This window comes from Dromiciops gliroides, chromosome 1 (assembly GCF_019393635.1).
Source record: "Dromiciops gliroides isolate mDroGli1 chromosome 1, mDroGli1.pri, whole genome shotgun sequence".
NCBI classification, from domain to species: domain Eukaryota; kingdom Metazoa; phylum Chordata; class Mammalia; order Microbiotheria; family Microbiotheriidae; genus Dromiciops; species Dromiciops gliroides.
This window is the reverse complement of record NC_057861.1, coordinates 706,217,854-706,242,401: the sequence shown is the minus strand read 5'-3', so window position 1 is coordinate 706,242,401 and position 24,548 is coordinate 706,217,854. Positions and strand designations below refer to the sequence as shown.

General features: G+C 40.7%; 1 protein-coding gene across 3 annotated transcripts in view; it reads right to left on the bottom strand.

The window, feature by feature from the left end:
• TMCC1 (transmembrane and coiled-coil domain family 1) overlaps nucleotides 1-24,548 on the bottom strand; it is a 195,056-nt gene that overhangs the window by 69,317 nt on the left and 101,191 nt on the right. Inside the window, exon 1 of one of the 3 annotated variants that reach the window (XM_043969632.1) lies at nucleotides 5,720-5,791. The exons of the other annotated variants lie outside the window; for them this stretch is intronic. Coding sequence (XP_043825567.1) covers nucleotides 5,720-5,746 — 27 coding nt within the window. The 5' untranslated portion in view covers nucleotides 5,747-5,791. Of the gene's footprint in view, nucleotides 1-5,719; nucleotides 5,792-24,548 lie in introns of those variants that run through there. 3 annotated transcript variants of the gene reach the window in all.

The following is a 24,548-nucleotide window of genomic DNA, read 5'->3' as shown; positions in this document are numbered from 1 at the left end:
TCCTACAGTTTTCCTAGGAATCAAAGTCAAAATCAATGGTCTACAGTTTGCTAACACTACTGTCTTATCTGCTTTGAAAATTGTAACATTTTCCTCCCTTCAATCTTGTGGTTCCATTCCCATTTTCCATGATTTTTCAAATATCACTGAGTGGTTTGGCAATCACATCTACCAGTTCTTTTAAATCTTTTCTTTTTTCCTGAGGGGCTATGAGGGTTAAGTGATTTGCCCAGGGTCACACAAGCTAGCGAGTGTCAAGTGTCTGAGGCCACATTTGAACTCAGGTCCTCCTGAATCCAGGACCGGTGCTTTATCCATTGTGCCACCCAGCTGCCCCCTACCAGTTCTTTTAAGACCTGAGGTTATACTACATCTGGGTCAGACTGCTAGGTGGTCTCTCACTATCTCCTTACTTATATTGGGTATCAATTACTTGTCAGTCATGTTCATCCTTTGCAGAGAAAACAGACACAAGGTAAGAATCAGACAGCTCTCCTTTCTGCTGTCAGTCATTACTGTCCTATCCATTCCAGACAAAGGTCCCATGATATTCTTAATTCTCCATTTTCTCCCAATATATTGTTGTTGTTTTTAACCACTTTGTATTTATTTTCTTTGTATTTATTTTGTACTCAGTTCCCATTAGAATGTAAGAAGAAATTGTTCCACTCTTGAATTTGTAACCTCGGCACCTAGCCCAAGTGCTTCATACCTGCTTGGGTGACTGAAAGAGCTTAAAACGAACAAACCCCAGTTGTCTTTTTGTTGTACTTAACTTTTCTTAGCAACATCAACTCATTTAGAGCTTTAGCATTTTCTTACATTCTTTTTATAGGGCCATGACAAACTTTCGTATTCTTCTGTTACCTCACCTTGCTTCTTCTATCTTCTGTATACTTTCTTAAAACTTAAGTTGGTTGGCTAGCTCTCTATACATCTACACTGGTTTCGTGAGATAAATCCCCCCCCCCCACACACTTATTCTTCTTAATTGGAATTGTTTCCCTTTGTGTCTTCAGAATTTCACTTGAGCATTTTTCCTTCCTTCTAGATTGACTTAGCCAGAAGACTCTTGGTATCTCATCTGTCTTTCTTCTGAGCACTTTGAAACCAGCTTTCCCACAATCAGGAAACATGTTAGAGGTTTTCTCGATTCTATTACAAGAGGTGTCATGGCACAGCAGGTAGAGAGAATCAACCCTGGAGGCAGGAAGACCTGGGTTGCTTAAGTCCCACCTCTGACACTGGCTGGCTGTGTGATCTCTGCAAAAGCCATGTAACCACTCCTAGGCATCAGCTCTCTAAGATAGTAAGTTTCAGAAAAGGTGCTTACCTACACTGGCAGAAGGAATATCCTTGATAGGGAGTTCCTCATACTAATGAAATCATACATACATGCATACATGTGCACACATATCATACACAAACACACACACACTCCATGAAAACTAGGAAAATGAAATAGGTCTACCTATAAGGAAACAATTTATTGTGAGGAAAACATATTTAAGTACAACCATGGGCTTATGTTTGAAGTCCAAACTCAGACTACAGGTGAGATTAGCTAAATATCAATCTGCGTGTGCCACACACAAATATAGCTACTCTTAGATTAGGCAGAGGTCTCAAGAGAAGTTAAATTTTTTGAAGACTGGTCAGTTGGTGAGGCAACTAGCATTTATTAAGTGACTATTTTATGTCAAGTACTATGCCTTCTGCACTTTAGGAGGATCAATTAGACAGCTTGATGGAGGAAGGCATTGTTTTCTCATAATTTGGCCTTATCTTTTTTTATACTTAGGTAGAAGTATTTTCTATATGTCTGTTCTTCTAAGATTTAACACTCCTCAGATCTAGTTTATTGGTTATTTCTGGCCAGTATGAAGATTATCTGGTTTTTAATCAGCCTCATAGTTTTTTATATGATAGCAGCCTTCATTTCTTAGTATTGGTCTCAGTGATTTAGGGATGTCCATTCACTTCTGGGAGGTATGCTACTTGTGTCAATTTCAAGGTTTCTTACCTGACAGAGGGTTGAGATATTTCTAATTTTAATATAAATTTAATTTAATAGACATTTATTAACACTACTATACTCAATTAACCATATACAATTCAAGTTAAAGTAAATAGAGAGAGGGCAAATTCGTTTAGATCTTGGCATCTGTCTTTTTCTAAGTGTAGTCCCTTCCAAATCTTAGTCAGATTAAAGAGTATCTGAGTTCTATGTACTAGAGAACATTATTCATAAGTGCTTGAACATTTCACCTAGGTTTTGTTGTTGTTCAGACATTTTTCAGTCATGCCTGACTCTCCATGACCCCATTTGGGATTTTCTTGGCAAAGATACTGGAGAGATTTGCCATTTCCTTCTCCTGCTCATTTTACAAATGAGGAAACTGAGGTAAATAGGACTGAATGACTTGCTCTGGGTCACCCAGCTAGTAAGTATATGAGGCCAGATTTGAATTCAGGAAAATGGGAAGCATTTAACAAAATAAATAAAAATACAATAAAACAGAAATAATAATATGTAGCTTTCTAAGTCAATACGCAGCTTTCAGGAACCCATTTCTGTTTCAGTTTGATACCATTGGTCTAGGTCACTGAGAGGTTAAGTGACCTGCCCAGAGTCACACAGGTGTCATATCACAGGTTTTCTCCTTCCTAACTGTAGGGCAACATTGTAAACTCCATCATAAAAAAAGAAAAAAAACACCAGAGAACATCTAGAGAGCAAAGGTTTTCAAGCAACGAGGGATCTTTTTTATTAATCAATATTTTACATAACAAAGTTTCAGCAGGACAAAACGAGAATCTGGATGGTGCTAAGGAGGACTGATCTGGATCCTAAGCAGGGGTCAAGGCCCCTTATCTCTAGAGCTATGGCCTAGTCCAAGGGGATGAGTCACAGGGTTTTTCTCCAATAGACTGGAGAAGGGAGATCCTGAACTATGGTGATAGCTACATGAGTTGAAAGAATCAGACAGATGCCGTAAGAAACAATCAACAAAATGTGGCAACTGATTTGGATTTAGGAGGTGAAGAAGATGCAGGGATACAATCTTATTAATGTAGGTACTCTGATCAAATGAGGTAATGTAGGCAGAGCACTTTGCAAACCCTAAGTAAATGAGATATAAGTATTAGCTGTCATTCTTAATAATAGTTCAGAATGCAGCCGGTCCATAGCTTTACATCCTATATGACTCATCCATGTTCTCTTATCAACACCCTATGTGTGAAGGGTCTTCCTCAAGATCTTTTAGCATTGTGTGCATACCAAGTCAACCTATGGGCCATTCCTGTTACCCCAGGCTCCTTATCCAGTCATTCTCTTTAACTACACCTTTGACACGGCTCCTTGCATAGAAGTCATTTGTAGTCAACTTACGTGCCTAGATGTTTCTCCACTGCTCTTTGAATGGTCCACAAATTTTATTCTTTATTTGCTGGATGTTATGATATTGTATGATTTGCTGTCATAAAGCATTACTGGAAAAATAATGGTGCTAAAAAGATGGGTTCCACCCCCCCCCCCCCCGCTCAATAGCAAAGAACAGCTAGGTGGCACAGTGCATAGAACACTGGCCCTGGGGTTGGGAAAACTTGAGTTCAAATCTTACTAGCTGTGTGATCCTGGGCAAGTTACTTAACCCAGACTATTTCCTCCCCCCCCCCCATATATATTTTTTTAATTTAAGGGAGAAACTTGATAGTTGTTGAAAACACGGCATGATGCTAAACACAATCCAACCTACTCTGTTCTACCTACTGGGTTTTGGGCCTAGTTCAATATACATCTATAGCAGGGGTTCTTAACAACATGGGTGGGGGTCATAGCAAGGGATCCATGGTTATATCTCTGAGGAGCAATGAACTTGGATGAGAAAAAATTACCTATTTTTGTTTTCTTTTGTAATCCTATGTATTTTATTTTACACATTTCAAAACACTATTCCATACACTTCATCAGATTATGTGGTTTGTTGGGCTTTACATTTCTGAGTTAGTTGTGAACTTATTTAGGAGAATGACCTATGATATTCTGGGTCTTTATGCAATCTGTATAAATGTTATCCACAAAGAACTACCTGGAGGATGATCTCTAAATCTAGAGGAGATTCTTCTTCCATTTAGACTCTTCTCTGGACAACTTCTATAACAGTGGCTCTATTGGTATTTTAAAAATACACAGAAAGTGTGACTAGGCAAAGAAAAACAGGGATGGATGGAGGGGAGTGATTTAATCTAAACCCAATAACAACAGAAACAATTATATTCTCTAGCAAATTTTACAGTAGCTATTCTCATAAGTTGCCACAGCAACTTAAAGAAAATCAATCTAGTTAAAGCCTTTTTAAATATTCTTTGTACCTATTTCCTTTTCTCTCTTAGGCTAATAAATGAGGAAGGAGCTAAAGGTAAGGTTTTATAGTATTTGTTTTTACTGTTGCTTTTTCTCCCAGGGATTTTCTATGAAATATGCCTGGCTGTGATGCCCCAAAACATGTGGTCACAGTAGACTGACCTTTTATAACCCCAGAACAAACAAAGATGTGCAGAGGAAGAACAAAGAGTAGGGCAGGGAGAGGCCCTGCAAAGAACCCGGAGGTACAGGGAGGGAAAAGGAGAAACTGCCAATAGGTCGGACATTAAAAAGGCTAGGCATAAAAATAAATTGTACATTAAGTTTTGTGGGAAGATCCATACAACAATCCTAAATCAAACTTCAATAGCAGCAACATTTTCACCACCAGGCAAAAAGTATTCAGTTTCTACTCAGCTTTAGGCCAATTAGCAGCTGCCATTTAAAAAAACCCCTGTATCTTAATCATTCAAGAAATCCATTTTTAAAGACTACATTAGAGTTCAAACATCAGTAAAAGAAGAGTGGTGAGGTGAGATAGTACCTAATGCACTGGCACGGACAGGGCTGGATTCATAGCCATTTCTGCCAGTCAGGATAACTCCTTTCATGTTGGAGAAGTGATGTATCAATCTGCCAGGTGTATTTCAGGTGCCCCTTCTGCTGATCTCTAACACCAAGCTCAGCATCTCTGGGTGCACATTCTACTTCAGAAGTCAGCTTGAACCCAGGGTCTTGTAAAAAAAAAAACTTTCTTTAAATGCTTCTGAGGAAAACTTAATGAGGAACTAAGAGAGAAGGGCATTTTAAATATTAGAAATAGTATTTCCAATAGCTCCAACCCAAATATCTAGTTGTTGTGCCTGCCTGGTACCTTTAAAATGAGAGCTAAAGGAAAGTCTTTTCAGATCAGTCCTTAGTGGGGCGAGCGGCCTGGTTACCTTGGATTTTTAAGTAACTCTCCACGCACAGACTAACATTTACCTTGTATCTAAACAGTCCATTATAGGGGAGAGTTGAAAAAAATCAGGGAGGGAGGTGTGTTCTGACAATGACCATGCTTCCGAAAATAAGGATGGGAAAACTGTCAACCAGGAGGAAAAAACGCATGCTTCTTCATTTCACAGTTACCACAGTGCCCCAAGAGAAAAAACAAAACAGAAAGAAAAAAAAATCAGAATAGCAAATGCCAGCACTCAGAACTGTTCACTGAAAAAAACCAAAACTGCTGAGTTTCAAATACTCGGCTCCTATCACATGTCTCTTAAGCCAGCCCCCACCTGAAACGGCAGAACTATAGGATTGAAGAAGAGAGCAAAGAAGACAGATACACACACATACACAACATACGGTTTCCGAGGAAAGTGAGGGTTCCATGCTTGAGGGGAGGAATGTGCCGAATAACCTTCTGGCTTCTCCGGGATTTGAACATGCTGTACTATGATGTGAGGTCAGCAGAGACTGACTCCAACCCTGTGAGGCTGAATTCTACCCTGACAAAGCAGTATCAATGTAATATGAAGCAAGGGAACCCAGGGCACGTTGGCAGGAGCGCAGAGTGGCTGTTCTAGAAAGTAATGGCAATTCCAAAACAAGAGAGCTGTGTTGTCACATGCAACAATCTTAAACCCAGTTAAGCAAGATCACTAATATTATCTTAAACTCAAACAGCAAGGAGGAGATTCAGGGAAAGTAGGTGGCTCACAGGCTTTTTTTTTTTTTCTTCTCCTGTTTGGAGTAACCAATAAGACAAAGAATCAGTGCAGAGTGTCCTGCAAGGAACCAATTATCCAACCTGTTTTAAATGAATTAAACCGAATCCTGATTGGGATTTGAAATGAAGAACTCCATTCTTTCTACCTACATCCAAGAGTTTTAATACAAAAACAGATATTCCTTTGGCTTTTTGGTTTCTTTGATGTCATGCAAGTTCTGATTTCAGGCTAGAAATGAGTTAATTTAACCAGGAAACAGCAACAGAAGAATGTGTACACAAAGTGACACAGTTCAAAAACTGACACGCTGCCAAATAAGGCAACATAATCAACAAGAAGTCAGTAAGAAACCCTCAGTCCAGGAGCAGACATTAGCATAAAAGAACAGGGATTCAATTAGGAGCTCCTTGAGGTCAGGGATCATCTTGTGCCTCTTTTTGTACCCCCAGGACTTAGCACAGTGCCTGGCACATAGCAGGTACTTAATAAATGTTTACAGAATTGAATATGGGGTTAGAATCTAGAATAATAACACCAATAGCACTGATATATTTATATATTGATATATTTTTTGTTTTGTTTTTGGGTTTTGGTTTGTTTTTTTGGTGGTGTTTTTTTTTTTTTTTGGTGAGGCAATTGGGGTTAAGTGACGTGCCCAGGGTCACACAGCTAGTAACTGTTAAGTGTCTGAGGTCGGATTTGAACTAAGGTCCTCCTGAATCTAGGGCCAGTGCTCTATCGACTGTGCCACTTAGCTGCCCCTGATATAGAGCTTTTAAAGTTTGTAAAATGCTTTACAAACCTTGGATCATTTGATCGATCTTCACAATATCCCTGAGAAGTGGAGGCTATTATTACCCCCATTTTACAGATAAGGAAACTGAGACTGAGAGCACTTGAGTGACTTGTCCACAATAATATAGAGAGTGACTGAGGTAGGATTTGAACTCAAGTCTTTGTGCATCTAAGTCCAGCATCCTATCCACTGGCCACCGAGCTCATCCATCATAACAAACTGAACAAGTGGACAAAAATAAACAAAATGAATGATAACAATAAGCTTCATCAATAAAGGATGGTGACTATATAAATTTGGGCAGAAATGGACTAAGCACTTTGGGGGGGGGGCAATGAGGGCTAAGTGACTTGCCCAGGGTCACACAGCTAGTAAGTGTCAAGTGTCTGAGGCTGGATTCGAACTCAGGTCCTCCTGAATCCAGGGCTGGTGCTCTATCCACTGTGCCACCTAGCTGCCCCCCAGCACTTTTTTTTTTTTAAATTAGGTCTTCCCAACTCACTCAATCTGGAAGTACAGGTTAGATCCCACTACCATTCTGCCTGGGGGTTTTAAATGGTTCCATTTCCACCCTGGGCTGGTCCACCACCGCTGGTAACCTAGTGGCCTCCCAGTCCTGAGGGGAGTATCACCGTACTGATACCAAATTTAGTGAAGACATCTGATTAGCATAGTCCACCACAGCTCAGAACTCCCAAACTCAAGAAATCCATTAGCCTCAGTCCTGCTGGTTTCTGAGATTACACCTATGCCATTAATACAGTGAAATATGAGTTACTGCTGTTGGGATTAAAAAAATGAATATAACACTAGATAGAATAAATAAGACACCATCTTTTACTCCCTCCAATGCCTTGTTCTTTCCATAACTCACATCAGCCAGTAAGACACCCAAATAAGTCTCCAAAAGACCCTTAGTTTGACTTATAGGAAGAATGGACTATGGTTATTTCAGAGTAATTGTAAACTACTAGTCTTTTGTTGTTTTTACCGAAACATAAAAAGTTGGAAAGGACTTTAGAAATCAACTGGGCAAACCCTCTTACAGATTATGTAACTAGAGTCTAGAAAGATTAAGGGATTTGCCCCAGGTCATCTAGTTAGTGGTAGATTCATAAATCCCAATCTCGTGTCCTTTAACTCTCTCAAAGTGGCTCCTACAGGACATAATTTTCAGAAGCAAAAGCAGGGAATTTATCTAGATTCAAACAGTTCTCCTGTTACTTCCTGGCCCAGGTGATCTTGAACAAAGTACCAAAGCTCTCTGATCACAACGCCCCTCTCTGTAAAATGGAAGGGTCAGCTGACATGATCTTCATGGTCCCATCTGATGCCCAAAAGGAGTATTCACTTATCTATTCTCATTGTTTTTTCCAATGTAAATAAGCATTTGATTCCTGAGTTATATAGAATTTAAACTCTATAAGTTAGATATTAATAGATCTCAATCAATGGAAAAGCAGAGATCTAAGCATACAAAGAGAATATCCACTCAGGCAGCTTGGAGGTCTTGGGTCTCTTGGACCTCAAATAGATAACAAGACGATCAATGTGGAGCTGGAAGGGATCTCGGGGTGATCAAGTACAACTCTCTCATTTTACAGATAAGGAAAATGAGGCTAAAAGATATTAAGGGAACAATGTTCAAAGCCCAAGTTCAAACCCAGGTCCTATGATTCCAAGGTAGCTAGATGGCTTAGTGGAAAGAGAGCTGGGCCCGGAGTCAAGACCTGAGTTCAAATCCAACCTCACACACTTACTAGCTGTGTGGCCCTGAGCAAGTCACTTAACTTCTGTTTGTCTTAATCCACTGGAAAAGGAAATAGCAAGCCACTCTAGTATCTTTTTTTTTTTCCCCAGGGCAGTGAGGTTTAGGTGACTTGCCCAGGGTCACACAGCTAGTAAGTGTCAAGTGTCTGAGGTTGGATTTGAACTCAGGTCCCCTGAATCCAGGGCCAGTGCTTTATCCACTGCACCACCTAGCTGCTCCCTCACTCCAGTAACTTTGCAAAGAAAACCCTGTGGACAATACTAGCCTGCTATGGTCCATGGGTTCACAAAGAGTGAGGAACAACTGAACTAACAAACCTCTGATTCCAAATACAGTGTTCTTTTCCCTATAATACACATGGAAGCACAATGAGGGACACTTCAAAATATTAATTTCTATAAATGCACATATTACCAATGCAAGAACTCTCTTGAATTTTGTGGCAAATGGTACTGAATTACAACAAAAGTTCAAATGCTCCAGTAAAAGTAACATGGAAGAACATGGAGCAAAAATACCTTGATACAGCAATGGTGAGAATAACTCAGGAATCACATGCCTATTTACAGAGGAAAACCCAATGAGAATAAATAAGTGAATACTCCCCCTGGGCATCAAATTAGTGGTGAAATAACTGCATTTTAATTAACTGAATACTGTTAGAAATGTGCACATATGTTGAAATAATTTTTTAGAACATCAACTCCTTGAGGGGAGAGATTATTTCATTCATTACATTTATATCACTACTGCCCAGCATAGGGCCAAGCACATAGTGGATGCTTAAATATATATATGTCAAATAGAAAAAGGAATTATCCCTTCAGGGAATCTGTGTATTGGATGGAACAATTAGAGGAGAAGTCACGTGGTGTAAAATATAATCCAATTCCATTTAATACACTGAATATGCAGCACAAGAAGTCATGAGGTAGGGCAGCTAGGTGGCGCAGTGGATAGAGCACCGGCCCTGGATTCAGAAGGACCTGAGTTCAAATCCAGCCTCAGACACTTAACACTTACTAGCTGTGTGACCCTGGGCAAGTCACTTAACCCCACCGCCTCACCAAAACAAAACAAAACAAAACAAAACAAAACAGAGAAGTCATGAGGTAGGGGCTGAGAATACAAGGAGAGATTTGATATCGCCTCCTTGAGCGGCATGCTTATGAAATCCGTGGATAACACAAACTAGAGAGAGAGAGATGAAACAGCAGATGATGGAAACTAGAGCCTATCCAGACTGCAACCATCCTGGAAAGATGGGTTGGACCCAGTGAGACAGCGTTTAATAAGGGTAAATGTACAGTCCTACACTAGTTTTGGAAATCAGCTACAAAAGTACTGGATTGGGGGGGGGGTGTCAGGCAGCTAGGTGGCACAGCAGAAAGAGTGCTGGCCCTGAAGTTGGGAGGGCCTCAGGCTCTTGCTGTCTGTGTGACCCTGAACAAGTCACTTGAACCTAATTGCCTTAAACAACCAGGGCCATCCCCAATCATCCTGCTATCTCCATTGCTCCATATGGCTCTGGAGGAGAGAGTAAGGTTGGTCCAATTCACTCCAAGTCATGACATTACTTCCCAATGTCATGGTCTTCTTCAAGAGTGAAGGACCAACAACAACAAGGACAACAACAACTGGATGGGGGGTATTTGGCTAGACAGTTATTCGTGTGAGGTAAGACTAGCAGCTTTAGTAGATCAACAACTCACTATGAGTCAACACTGAAACCTGGCAACTGGGAAAATCAGTACTATCTAAGAATACATTAGTAAAGGTTTAACCACCTAGGAGGAAGGTGACTAAGATGGTGAAAGGACTAAAAAATCTACCACTGAAGGGCTGGTTCAGGAACTGGAGGTGTTTAGTTTAGAGAGGAGAAGAATTAGGGCAAACATGAAAACTGCCTTATAGTATTTAAAGACTCCTACAGAAGAGGGATCAGATTTTTCTGATTTGGCCCCAGTGCAAAGGATCACAATTGATGGAGGCAGATTCTAGCTTGACATGAAGACAAGCTTCCAAACAATCAGAGGTTTCCTAAAATGGCCTGTTTCAGGAGGCTGCCTGTCTACATCTCTGGAGGTCATTACATCATCAGTAGTTCTCAAACTTTCTTAGTCTCAAGACCACTTTATGCTCTTAAAAATGACTAAGGTCTCCAACTAGCTTTTGTTTACATGAGTGATATTCATTAATATTTACCATATTAGAAAATAAAATATCTTTGTATTACTGTGAAGATAGTGTTGGGCTCAAAGACCCCTTTGAAAAGGTCTTGAAGCACCCAAGAGCCACTGGGTTAGATGGCCACTTGGTGACACAGAAGAAGAGTTGCCTGTTTAGGCATGTACTGAAGTAGATGATGCAGCTCTGGGACTCTATGAGTCCCTGAATTCATTCCATGACTCCTATTGCCTCACAGTAGGTACCATGCATAACAGAAATGAAAATGGTCATGTCAACACTGACACCATTACTTCCAGGAGAAGTTAGCCTGGAGAGGTATGGTCATAGAACTACAGAATTACAAGTGGAAGGTGCCTTTGAACCTGAGATTGAGAGATGTAAAAGAACTTCTTTGGGGTCACCCAGCTAGCTAGTAAGTTTTTGAAACTGTATCTGAACTCCAGTTGTCCTGAGGTCAAAGCTTAGTATTCTCTCTGCTGTGCCACCTAGCTCTTGAGAACAAAGTTAAGAATTCTCAGAGAGGCAAGATGACTATGAGGAAAAAGAGGAACTGGGTAGAAAGACCAATGTCTGTGAAAACAGAACTCACTGACTGACTTTAATTTGAAAAGATACACAGTGAAAATGGTATAAAGTTACTTTGGAGAAGGACCACAGTACCATAGATTTGTGCCCACAGTGCGGAAGCTCACTGGGACAACCCAAAGTTCTACTGGGGAAGAGGAGGAATGCAAAAGGAAAGGAATCCTCTTTGTAATGGAAGAGACAAAAAAGAAAAGGAAGACCTTTATTCTGCTTCTGTTTCCTCTGCCAAAGAGAATGATTGGACTAAAAAGGACAGAGCAGAAATGACTAATGAGGACTCTTAGGAGAGCCACTAAGCTAGTACAAAACTGCCTTTGCTTTGTTCCTGGCATCAGACATGACTTGCTGGTTGAATGACACGCTCAGGTACTAAAAAACTGGCAGACAATGTTGTGGAACCTCACTTAGTCAGTGACATGGACCTTTTCATTCTTTTTTTTTTTTTTAAAGTGAGGCAATTGGGGTTAAGTGACTTGTCCAGGGTCACACAGCTAGTAAGTGTTAAGTGCCTGAGGCCAGATTTGAACTCAGGTACTCCTGACTCCAGGGCGGGTGCTCTATCCACTGCTCCACCTAGCTGCCCCTCCTTCTTTCATTCTTTGTGATCTTTCAAGGACTACCTCTTATTGGTCATTTTTGTTCTGTTCTTTATATTCAAAGTCATAGTTTCTCCAGAAAAAGTCACAAGGCAATAACAATAATCTAGACTTATTGGGAATACAAAGGACAGTTCTATAGCAACCTCTTCTTTGGGCTATAATTTTGACACTTAGGAAAGAGGTTCATTTTCTTTATTGGTGGTGAACAAAGTGGTACCATAAGAGATTAACTAGGCATCACTGTCACCATCCTAGAGCCGATCATCATAAGGCACCAGAGAGAAATGAGCATTTCCTAGCTAAATAGGAGGCCGAGGTCTGACAAACATGCTCAGAACTTATGGAAACCGGTCAGAACCTACAGAAATCCTTTAGGAACCAGCACATCTCATTTCCCTGAGTGATAATAAAGACTGACAACAGGTATGCCCGGGCACCCCACTAAGTCCTATGTACAAAAACAAAAGGAAAAGACCCCCTGCCCTCATGAAGCTTATATTCTGTGGAGGGAGACGGCATGTACATAAACATTTTTACCCAGATAGAACATGTACAAAATGAAGATAAGGACGTTCTAGGAGAAGATGTATCATCGCTGTGGCTATCAGGACAAAATTCATGTAGAAGATGGCACTTAGGCTAAGTCATGAAGGAAGCCATGCAATCCAAGGAGGAGGTAAGGGGGAGAGCATTCTGAGCATGACGAATGACCAATACACAGACACGGTAACTGAAGATGGACTATTTATTGCATGTGCAGAACAAATAGGGAAGTACAGATGGGACTCACAAATGCATGGAGGGGAGTGATGGCCAAGAAAAGAGGTAGGAAAGCAGAAGGCTGTGAAGAGATTTAAATGTTAAGTAGAGAGATTTGTATTTGATTCTAGAGGTAACAGAGAGTCATGAGAGTTTACTAAATAGGGAGAGGTGACTCAATCAGACTTTAGGAAAGTCCCTTTTGCAGTGATAAGAAGAATGGATTAAAGTAAGGAGAGATTTGAGATGGGAAGGCCCAATAGTAGGCTATTTACAATCAAAGACCATAGTGACCAGATAAAATAGGACAGTGGCTTTGTAAAGGTAAAGGAGGGAACATATAAAACAAATGTATCAATAGAGACTACAGAACTGGAAATTGTTTGGATATGTGGGTTGAATGAAACTGAAAAATTATGGATGTCACAGAGGTAGAGAAGCTTAGTGACTAGAAGGATTTCAGTGCCCTTGACAGTAACAGTGGTGTTCACAAGGGGAGCAGGTTTGGGAATAAGGATATGAATGTTGTTTTTGACATGTGGAGTTTGAGCGGGGAAGGGAGGAGGAAGGAGGAAAAGGGGAGAGAGGGAGGAGAGTCAGACAAAGGAGAGAGGGAGAGGGAGGGCAGGGGGAGAGAGAGAGGAAGGGAGAAAAGAGGAAGGAGAGAGAGAAATGGTACAAAGAGAAATTAATTATGCTGTGTCAAAAAGATTTTTCTAATGTACCAAGGCAGAAGTTTTGATTTCCTATTTGTACAGTTCCCAACTCCGTGGTTACTGTAGTATGCCTCCTTGCATTAGCTGAAGTATTTGATCAGTAGTCCACACAACTAAGAAAACTGTGAAGGGGAAAGGTGTTAAGGGAACTTAATATCAGGGCCAAAGTTAGAAGGTTCAAGTGGTAGTTTTTCATACAGCTGCATACAAACTATTCTATTGAAATTGTCCATTAAAAAACCAAACAATTATCTTGTTTGTAATAATTAAGCAATAATTTTCCCTGGGGTAAACCCCCCAAAATGATAATGCCATCCCATATTACCTCCTTTTGATAAACAATGCAATGGTTTTCCATAAGCTACTCAGGAAAACCGAGCTCTGGGCAGATATGGGCACTTACATCAGTTGGATGAGCAAGAAGTGACAATTTACTTCCTGGTAAAGCAGAAGAGTACCGGGATTTACCTGCTGCCATGTAAGTGCATCCCAAGGTTCACCAAAGGCTTTGGTATCTGATCTGCTGCTGCACTATTGGCAGCCCCATCTTGCCTTCTGACCTATAATACCCTTAAGAACGAGGAGGTCTTTCCATCTGCTTACAGATGAACCTTCCTATGGATGGCATCACATCCAATCAGAACAGCAGCTTCTTCAGAGCAGGAACTGCCTCCGTTTTTCTTTTTGTAGCCTTAGCATTCAGCTCAACACAGTGCTGCCAAATAGCAAGCACTTAATACCTGCTCTTTCCTTTCTTCGTTCCTTCCTTTGGTCAGGGGATGATGGGGTGAAACTCTCCTTACAATTAGCATCCTAGCTTAATAGGTCCACTGCGTCTCCTAGGTTAATTTCATCTGCTTGGGGGGGTGTTAAAGGCTATAATTCTAGCTAAACTGTCTAAAATATCTAATGAGTGGTCACCAATAAATTATAAGCTTTAGCAAGAGTTAGACTTTTAAGCATTTATTAAGGAGAATAAGAGTTTGGTAAAGAGAGAGAGAAAGGCCTAGATTCCTATCTATTAAAGGGAGAGCGCATTTCTAGCTCCCCTCTCCACCAGCATCCTCAGGAAAAAAAGCGAGAGAGAGTGCCAGTCCCTTCCTTCCTCCTACCACTAGTCCGCGTCACTTCCTGATGCCAAAGAAAAGACTCCTGGTCTTGCCCTCAAAGACCTTCGCTTCATGGGCAGAACTCTTCTACAGTAAGTCTCCAGCAGGTGGCGTCATTCCAATCGTTACAGGGGGTATATTTAATTTGCCTGAATCTCCTTCCCCCAGTATATCACTATGTTCAACACAAATGTCAAGATCATCTATTGTTATTTCCTCATTCTATGGTAACTCTCAATACATGTTTGTACTCTCCAGAGAGCTGACTGAATGTTATATAGTTATAACTATTAAAGATGGAAAAGCCTGTAGAAATAACTTCATATAATCTACTTACTAGTTTACTTAGTTACTCTCTTTTAACAGAACACTGTTTAATCTATAAATCAGATTTTCTTTAGAAAGCAGGGACATCTTAAGCAGTTAAACAATGTAGCTCAAAATTCCTGTGCCTTTGGTTAGAGGGTAGGGAGAGGATGGTAAAGAAATTTAGAATTTGGTGTTGGCAGTTAAGTGTTAAATTAGCACTGAGTGACTCATATTTTTATATGAAATGACATATATCTTTGTTGCCATGAAAGTACCTAAATTTCCAAGTACCAAGCAGCATTACTAGAGGCACTACACATTGTGAGGTCCTTGGCCCAGTGATATAAAGGACTGAAACAAAAAGAAAAACCCCCTCAACAATTTCACATTGTTCGGAGGCTATACATTCAGATATACTTCAACTTACTGTCACCTTCTCCTTATGTGGCTGGATAGTAAAACATTTCACTGCTGTCTCCTTCACCTTCTTAACTCGCTCACTCCTCTCTCCTAGGTTTGTTTTCAAAATGGCACCAACTGCTTCTTCATTGGTCTCATGCCACGGAGCTAAAGCAGCAGACTTCATCATGTAGTTCTGCCTATGCTAACCAAAGCTTCACAGTGGTTCTAAGCCTCGTTGTTACCTTTTCACAACAAATATCCTAATGGGAAATTTCTACAGTAGTGATCCTCCGCCTCTAGGGCAGGGTTGCCAAACATGCTGGATCCTATGGGTATTAGCCTCTATGTGTTCCTCCATGATTATAACACAAAGCACACACATTATGGTAGAGCACAAAAGTCATCCTATCAAAAAGCCCAGATCCTTTTCTTTTCTTCTTCTGTTAAAAATGTCTGAGAAGAAAGTCGAGAATTCTCAGTTAAAAAGATTCTTAGTGAGGATTTAGTAAATATATGTGCATATATTTACATATATACTTACACACAATTTAAAAAATTTGTTGAATTTTATCTGTTACATAGTCTTGTGTGTAATGATTCTGAGACTAGGGGCTCTAATTTTAGGTCTATTGCAAGCAGGTCACACTTATACTCTGCCTCAAGCTGCTCCATGTGTATGTAAAACAATATTTTCCTACAGATTTAGTTTTAGAGAAGTAAATGCTACAAAGCACTGATTAGTTCCTCTTTAGGAAAGGTCAGGAGAAACACAAGGGCTCATAAAAATTTCATAGGTCACTAGTTTTAAGGTTAAAAAGCAAAATAAAATATCACATATGCAAAGTCTGATCTAAAGTCTTGGTGAGGGGGGGAATTTATTAGCTGGATATCTCTCATCCACCCCCCCCCCACCCTCCCTCTCTGCCAAAAGCAAAGCAGCTAATAAATTCTAAATGATAATATCATCCTTCAAAAGGTCAAGGAACCAACAAGGATAACTGCTATTCTACAACTGACTCTAACCAACAAGGAAGACATGGTTTCTAAAGTAGAAACAAACAGAAGCTTAAGAGGAAGTTAACCATTCTATCTTAGATTCTGTGATACAGGAGAGAAAAGTTAGGCATAGTATAACATGTACCCTTGATTTTTAGGAGAGCAAAAGGTCTAAGAATATGTATGAGTCCAGGGAGAAAAATTCTATGGGAGAAGTCAGTTCAAGAAGGATTGGAAGCTTTCAAGAATAAAATTTGGCAGGACACAAAGATAAACACTGCTGGTAAGGAATAAAGAGAGGAGTTGCCCCAATGTTGATGCCCAAGGAAAGAATGGTGTCAAGAGTGTCAATAGCTCAGGGGGAGATGAGAAGCTGGCAGGGAATTCTGAGCCATTGTTAGTGAAGAAAATCGGGGAGGTACTAAGGAACTGAGGCAACTGTTATCTCAATTTTTTTTTTAAAAGGAAGTTTAAGGGGCAGCTAGGTGGTGCAGTGGATAGAGCACCGGCCCTGGAGTCAGGAGTACCTGAGTTCAAATCCGGCCTCAAACACTTAACACTTAACTAGCTGTGTGACCCCGGGCAAGTCACTTAACCCCAATTGCCTCACTAAAAAAAAAAAAAAAGAAGAAGAAGAAGAAAAAAAGGAAGTTTAGTTGAGTCTGCAAACTATAAGCCTATAAGTATAATTTAAATTTCTTTCAAATTTCTAGAATATAATTTCAAAGAACTATCTAAAAAACACTAAGAAAAGTAATTGGCAATAAGAGCTAGCATGGCTTAATCAAGAACACATCATCTTAGGCTACCTTTGTTTCCTTATTTTGACAGGATTGCTAGAGTAGTGAATCATAAACCCAGAGCTAAAAGGAACCCTAGAGGTGAGTGAAACCATCCCTCCATTTTCCAGATGACAAAATGAGGTCAAGAATGATTCAGTGGTTCGCCCAGTGCCGCAGAGCTAGTACACATCTGATCTGGGATTTGAATTACAATCTTCCCAACTTCCCAAAGTTCTTCCTCCAAGCTATGTTGCTTCTCTAGAGGAGAAGCCTGGAGACAGAGCTTACCTGGATGTTAGCGAAGCACATAAAAACATCTAATGTCATTGTAGACAACACAGAGAAAGGTGGACCAAAAGTAAAGTGAGAATAGTTAGAGAACTGATTGAATGGTCAAACTCAGAGTAGTTTTGGTTTTTTTGTTTTTTTTGAGTGAGGCAATTGGGGTTAAGTGACTTGCCCAGGGTCACACAGCTAGTAAGTGTTAAATGTCTAAGGCCGGATTTGAACTCAGGTACTCCTGAATCCAGGGCTGGTGCTCTATCCACTGGGCCACCTAGCTGCCCTTCAGAGTAGTTTTTAATGGGTGAAAGTCAGTCTCTGTAATAAAGATTTAAAAACAGAGGAAAGGAAGCACATCACTTGTATCTAATACACTATGCAATACTCTACATCTGTAGCCCAACATCCTTGAAATGAAGGGACTCTTCTCTAGGTCCAAGTTTGGGAATTATGGTTACGCATCATTCAAGAAGTTTTTGTTCTTTCCATTTGTATTGTTGCAGTCATTGTCTATACAGTTTTCCAGGTTCTACTTACTTCATTATGTATCAATTCACATAAATCTTTCAAAACTTCTCTGAATTTTTATATTTATCATTTCTTATAGAAGAGTAATTATTCCATTGAATCCATGTACCACATTTTGTTTAGTCATTCCTCAATAAATGGATACTTCCTTTGTTTCCAATTCTTTGCTACCACAAAATGTTATGGATATTTTCACATGGGACCTGTTCTCTATCTCTTTTTTTTTTTAACCTCCTTGGCATATATGACTACAAATAGATCTTCTTGATCCAGCATATGAATGGGCATTTTAGACACTTTTTAAAAGAATAATTCTAAATTAGTTTTCAGAGTGGTTAGTGTGCCTGTCTGCCTGAAGTCTCTGGATGACATTCTCTTCTCTGATTGTAAAAGATAATCTCTGAAATTCTTTCCAACTCTGAGATTCTGTGATTTTTGCATTTCATGTTTTGCTGCAAAATTCTATCAGTGTTGCCAGCAAAGAGGTCCAAAAAAAAAAATTCCACATAGAAGCTGAATTGCTTTCACCCACTGCTTCTATAGTTACAGATTCTTTATATACTTGTCAAAAGAGTAGCTTACAAGACCCCTTCTGTCAGGCAGTACAGAGCAAGGATATTGTCCAAGATAGGGAAGAAAAATCCTTGTAAAATGGAGGTGGGTGTGTCACACTGGGAGGTTTGGTTAAATGGTAATGAGCAAAAGGTCACTGTGTTTGTTTCTGGGTTGATAAAAACCTAGAACAATACACAAAAAGATGGGCCATAGGGGCCGGGAAACCCCAAAAGCTTTCTGTTTGGGGGAGAGGGGATTGGGTTTAAAAGTACTAAATGAGGTATAATTGGGTTTAAAAGTACTAAATGAGGTATAATGTGATCCAGATAATCAAAATAGCTCTAATTCTTGAGAATTGTCTAGTAATATTTATTGAGACCTAAGCTTTTAAAAATGTTTTACTGATGGTATTTTCTCTACATTATGTCACTTCTCAATGACTCTCGTTTTTCCACCGTCATTGCCCAAAAGAATTCTCCGTTATGACAAATGAGTAGAAACTAGGCAAAACAAATAAATTCATTATGCCTGAAAATGAATGCCACATATGGCACCTAAAGTCAGTCACCTCTTTGTTGAGAGTCAAGAGGCCAGCTTCTGAACTCAGAACCATATACTACCATTGACCATTGTTCTGAAGTCTTTGAATGTTGTTTTCCTGTATGTTACTGTGGTCATTGTGCAAATTGTTCTCTTGGTTTAGCTCACTTTACCCCTAGAGAGCTTCTGACGGCAGCAGTACTGCCTTTGGTCCCCATAGGGACTTTATTCCATGGAGCAAAGGGAAAGAAAAGACTCTGAAAGTGCACTTAATCCACCTGTCCAGGTGGAAGAACTACAGCAGGTCTAGGCACAGGAACACACAGATAGCATTATTCACTGAGAGAAAGCAAAGTAGCCAGAAGGATACCGCCGCTAGTGGAGATTTGTTCAAGAACACTATATACAGAGTCAGAACTCAAGGTTTGCATTCTCTCTGCCTTGAGGAAAGTATCAGCATGGGATTTCTTATGTGTGTGAGTGGGTTTCTTATTAAGAATAGAGGAGTTGGGGGGCAGCTAGATGGCGCAGTGGTTAAAGCACTGGCCCTGGATTCAGGAGGACCTGAGTTCAAATCTGGCCTCAGACACTTGACACTTACTAGCTGTGTGACCCTGGGCAAGTCACTTAACCCCCATTGCCTGCCAAAAAAAAAAAAAAAAAAGAATAGAGGAGTTGGGGTGGGAACTAACACAAGGTGCCCAGCCTACTCAGGGAACTAAATGACTTCCATAGTTCTGTTCTTCTAGGCTGAGCAGTTTCCAGAATTTCAAAGTTGGAAGGAACCTCAGAGGTCATGCTATCCCTTCTACATCAAACCCAACAAATAGACATATCCCTCTGCTTATGGGTATCCAACAAGAGAGAAGTTTTCACACTCCCTGAGACAGACCATTCCACTCTGAATAGCTTTGTCAAAAAATTTTCCCTTACACCAAGTCTAAATTTTCCTCTCTGCAACTTCTTACCCATTGATTCTGGGTTTGCTATTTAGAGTCGGGAAGAATATATTTAACAACACCTCTTACATATCACTGCATTTCATGTACTTGAAGACAGCGATTGTGTGTGTCCCCCCACCTTCCTCTGACATCTCCTCTTCTCAAGGGTCAACAGCCCTAAATCCTTCAACTGACTGACCCATGGCATGAGCTTGATGGCTTCTGCCACCTTTGTTGCCCTTCTCTGCATGTTTTCCATCCAGATGGTCAGGGCACTTTTAGACGAAAAACAGGAGTATAGAATCAAAGAACAGAAAGTAAACTTAGAGATCACCTAGTTTAAGATATGGAAACCAAGGCCCAAAGAGCAAACCTTCCTTGCTGAGTATCAGTTAGGTAGATGGTGGCAGAGACAGAACTGGCAGAACTAGAATTCCAATTTCTTGGCTCCCAGACCAATTTCCCTTTCTCCAAATCTATAACTCTAACCATGCCAAGAAGACTCTTCTACAGCAATTTCTGTGGTGAGTGGCCTTACTGTAAGAAGTGCCTCATACAAGTGTTAACAAGCATCCAGTCCCCATCCAGCCTGTCAGTGGCTCCGATGCTGTAACTCCAACCATCCTAAGGAGGGCCTTTTATTCTTAGATGAATGATAGTGGCCTTCTATGATCATCTTCTAAAACAGCAAACAGCTTGCATTTCTATAACATTTTAAGGTTTGCAAAGAGTCCTAGATACACTAGCTCATTTTCATTCAATCCTCACAACCCCCCCCCCAGAAGTAGATCCTATTATTATCACCATTTTACAGTTACAGAGAGATCAATTTGTCCATGGTTGCACAGCTAATGAATTTCTGAGGGAGGATTTGAACCCAGGTATTTCTGACTTCAAATTCAGTACTCAATACATTACATTAAGACTCTCAAACCACAGGAATACAAAAGAAGCCCGTATATAACAGAAGAAATACAGGGGAAATAGATTTTTCTTATTTTAAAAGAAGGCAGAGACATATCTACTTTAAGATATTTCTTGGAAGAACAGGAAGGAAAGTGTTTCTTAAACGTAGCACTCAGTTTGAGGGCAGACCCCAGGTAGTACTCTGGTTCCTTGTCAGTACTGAAAACGTGAGCAAATTGCTAAAGGACTTACATTACTCGGTATCAAAAACACGATCAGGGTCCATGAATTCTGACTCCCAGGACAGTCTTCTATTTGCTATACTTCTTCCCAGGCACCATACAACATTCTGCCAGAGGCCCATGCCACCTCATTCAGGAGTGGACCCAAGTTTGATATAAAGCTAATAAAGCTATACCACAACTCTGCTTTTTCTCTGTTGCTGTAGCCTATGGCACAAGCTAGAAATTCAAGCAAATTCCAATGCATTTTCCCACTATATCACTGCTCTCCCCCCACCCCACCCCCTCCTTCTGGTTCTCCAGGATCTACTCTTTTTACCAAAGACTAAAATCTAAGCTCCACACTAAGGAAATCTTATATCCAGTTTGGCAAACTAAAGTTTGGTTTTGTTTTGTTTCGTTAGTAATAAATAAGATTTTATTGCCGGCTTCTGTTTCTTATATCATCATAGTTATCAGGCCTCTATAAAAGTACCTTCCAGTCTCCTGTTCGAGGAGATTTGGCATAAAGCACATGGCTCAGAGGCACCAAATCTCCTCGAACAGGAGACTGGAAGGTACTTTTATAGAGGCCTGATGGGGGTGGACCATCTGCCTGTGGAAAGTTCCTTTAATGAAGGTGGACCATCCCCCACTGGTGGTAGCTGGGGGAATTGGGTGAGGAGTGGAGGACCATCCCCCACTAGTAGTGACTAGAGGAATTGGGTGAGGGGTGGCTATGGATCCCTCTTCAGGACACAAAGGACGGACGCAGCCACACCCAAACTTATCTCCCCAGGGTAAGGGAGACCAGAATGAAGGGTAGGAATCCCAAACTAGCTCAGTCCGATTTGGTTCCTCTAGGCGTTATCTGTCCTCTGGTTTAGTTTCTCAAGGAGAAGATTCCTCGGTGTGCCCCAGAGAAATTCTGGGGTGCTCTGCGCCCCATGACAGCAGGTAAAAAGGAACGGGTTTTCCATAACATTACTTGTGTTCTTTTAATTTCCCCATAAAACTGGGCAAGCAGTGGTCTGTACTGTCTGACTTACTGAGGTGGACATTTATATAAAATTCTGAAGTTTGCAATACAATGTCAATCCACTTGTTTCTGCCTCACCATGAATGCCTTATAAGGGAGTTAAGGTTAAGGATGATGTTATGGCCACATAGGGAATTTCTGGATGTGGAAACTCCCTTTACTAACGCTGGTCTGCACCTTCTCTGTAATTTAATCTTAGAGAGTTTCCTGGGGAAACAGTTAAGTGATTTGCTCAGTCACATGCCTAGTCTGTGTCAGAGGCAGAATTTGCCTGGGTCTTCCTAGCTCTGGGACCTACTCTATCTACTATACCATAATGCTATTCCTTGAGGGTGATGCTAACGGCACTTTATCCCCATTTTACAAATGAGGAAACTGGAGCTCAGTGCTTTGCCCACAGTCACCTAGCTAAGGTTTAAGTGTTGGCCATGAAATTCAAACCCAGGAGACTTTCTAACTCTTCAAGCACTCCATCCCCAATAACTCACTGCCTGTTAGGAGAACAATCATAAGGGGTGGAAACAATGCCAACTGAAGCAAAAGGGTAAAGTTATCCAAGTCTGAAACACTAAGTTATGAGAAAAATCAGGAAGTCTGATTTTGACTAATAAAAATGACTGTAACTCTGACGTGTCTATCCGCTGAGGTCAAAGGGCTTTTATACTATAGAAAGCTGATCTTTAAAAAATAAAATAAGACAATCTCCAGGTCCATACCATCATCGAGTATTTGCATTTAGAGCTCTCTAAATGATTTCATTTTCTCCTCACATTCCCTGTTTCATGACAATAAGAGACTCCTTCATCCACTCTACACCTTCAGGTACTCTATCAAGTAATACATTAAGTCTTTGCTCCTCCACAAACCAAAAGCCCCCACGAGAGAATGGGGATAGGAAGAGGACAGCAAACAGAATCAGCTCTGTAAGCATAACCTTAAAGGAAGGTGACTTTGATTCTGATAACTTCCTGCACAGATCTCTATGTTGGCTGAATGGATATGTCAAAATAAAACCTTAACTCATATGGAAATACACACTTCCTCCTCTTTTAAAGAGGTCTTCAGTTCAGGTTACTTACTAACAAGCTGAGACTTGTTTAAGTTACATCCATTCCCAAGGCCTTAGTGTCCCTCATCTGGAAAATGTGTGGGTTGGCCCAGATGATCTTTAATCTCCCTTCCTGCTCTGAAAAAAGTTTGCCATTAAAAATGCTCTAAATATACGCTATCGAATTTCCAGTATTCAATCTCCTCCAACTGTTCTGGTAGAAAGGAAGAGGGCTAGTTTCTTGATAACCTCATCCTTCACACAGAGGATTGTTTCTGGTTTAGTTAAAGGAGTTGACGACCCTTTCAAACCTGAATATCAAGGACGCAGCAAGCCTTCAATCTCTATAGACTCTTTTCCTTGATGCCCATTTGGCTGATACCCCTTCATCACTACTCTTAGAGTTAAGGAAACTTTGGGGGAGGTGGATACACTTTTCATTAGTTTTTTCTCATTGAAATGGCCTACAAAAGGTCAGAGTGATCTGAATATCTCAACCTGGAAGGTCTTTCTTAATCCTAATGAAGAAAAAAAAAAGTAAAGCTCTGTCTCTGACCCCAAGGTATAGTAATTCTACACTAGGCAGCTGTCAGCTGAAACCAAGCCCAGTGCACTGGCACAGAGTCAGTGTGGTGAACTTGGCAGCGACCATTCTGGAGGAAGAGATGATCATGTCAGCAAAGAATTCCCGTGAGAGTGTTTTGTGGCCCATTTTCCTCTAAAATTTGTGTATAGTTATATCTTTATTCATGAAATTACAGGACCCACATTCTTTGGAGAAAGATGGGGGGGGGGAGCGGTTCTTTACACATGCCTATTTGTGAGGGAAATCCAAACTGAAATCTCCTGCGCTTGTCAGGAGATTATTTTTAAAAACTACAGTACTGGATTAAATATACTCCGGACATTTAGTCCAACCCAACCCTAAAGAATTTCCTCTATGACACACTGGACAAGTGGTCACCCTCCAGGGAGAGACAGACACTCCCTTCAGAGACAAGCCTGTCCATCCCCCCCCACCACCACCACCACACTGATCCTAAATCTGCTTCTCTGCCATTTCTGTCCACTGCTTCTAGTCCTTCCCTGTGGCCAAGAAAAGCAAGACCAATTCCTCTTTGTGTGATCAGCACTCAGTAATCCGAGGCCAGCTATCATGTCTTTTCTAAGTCTGCTCTTCTCCAGGTACAGCATTTTCAGTTCCTTCAGTCGATCCTTTTAAGACATGGCTTTTCAGTACTTTCACCAGGCTGATGCACCAAATCTGGATGCTCTGCCTGCGTGGCAGCAGAGGGACAGAACAGCACAAGAGTACTGCTGCCAAAAGTGGATTCTGGTGTCAGCAGCAGGAGGCAAAGCACTTAGGGATCCAGCAGAGCAGGAGTCTGGA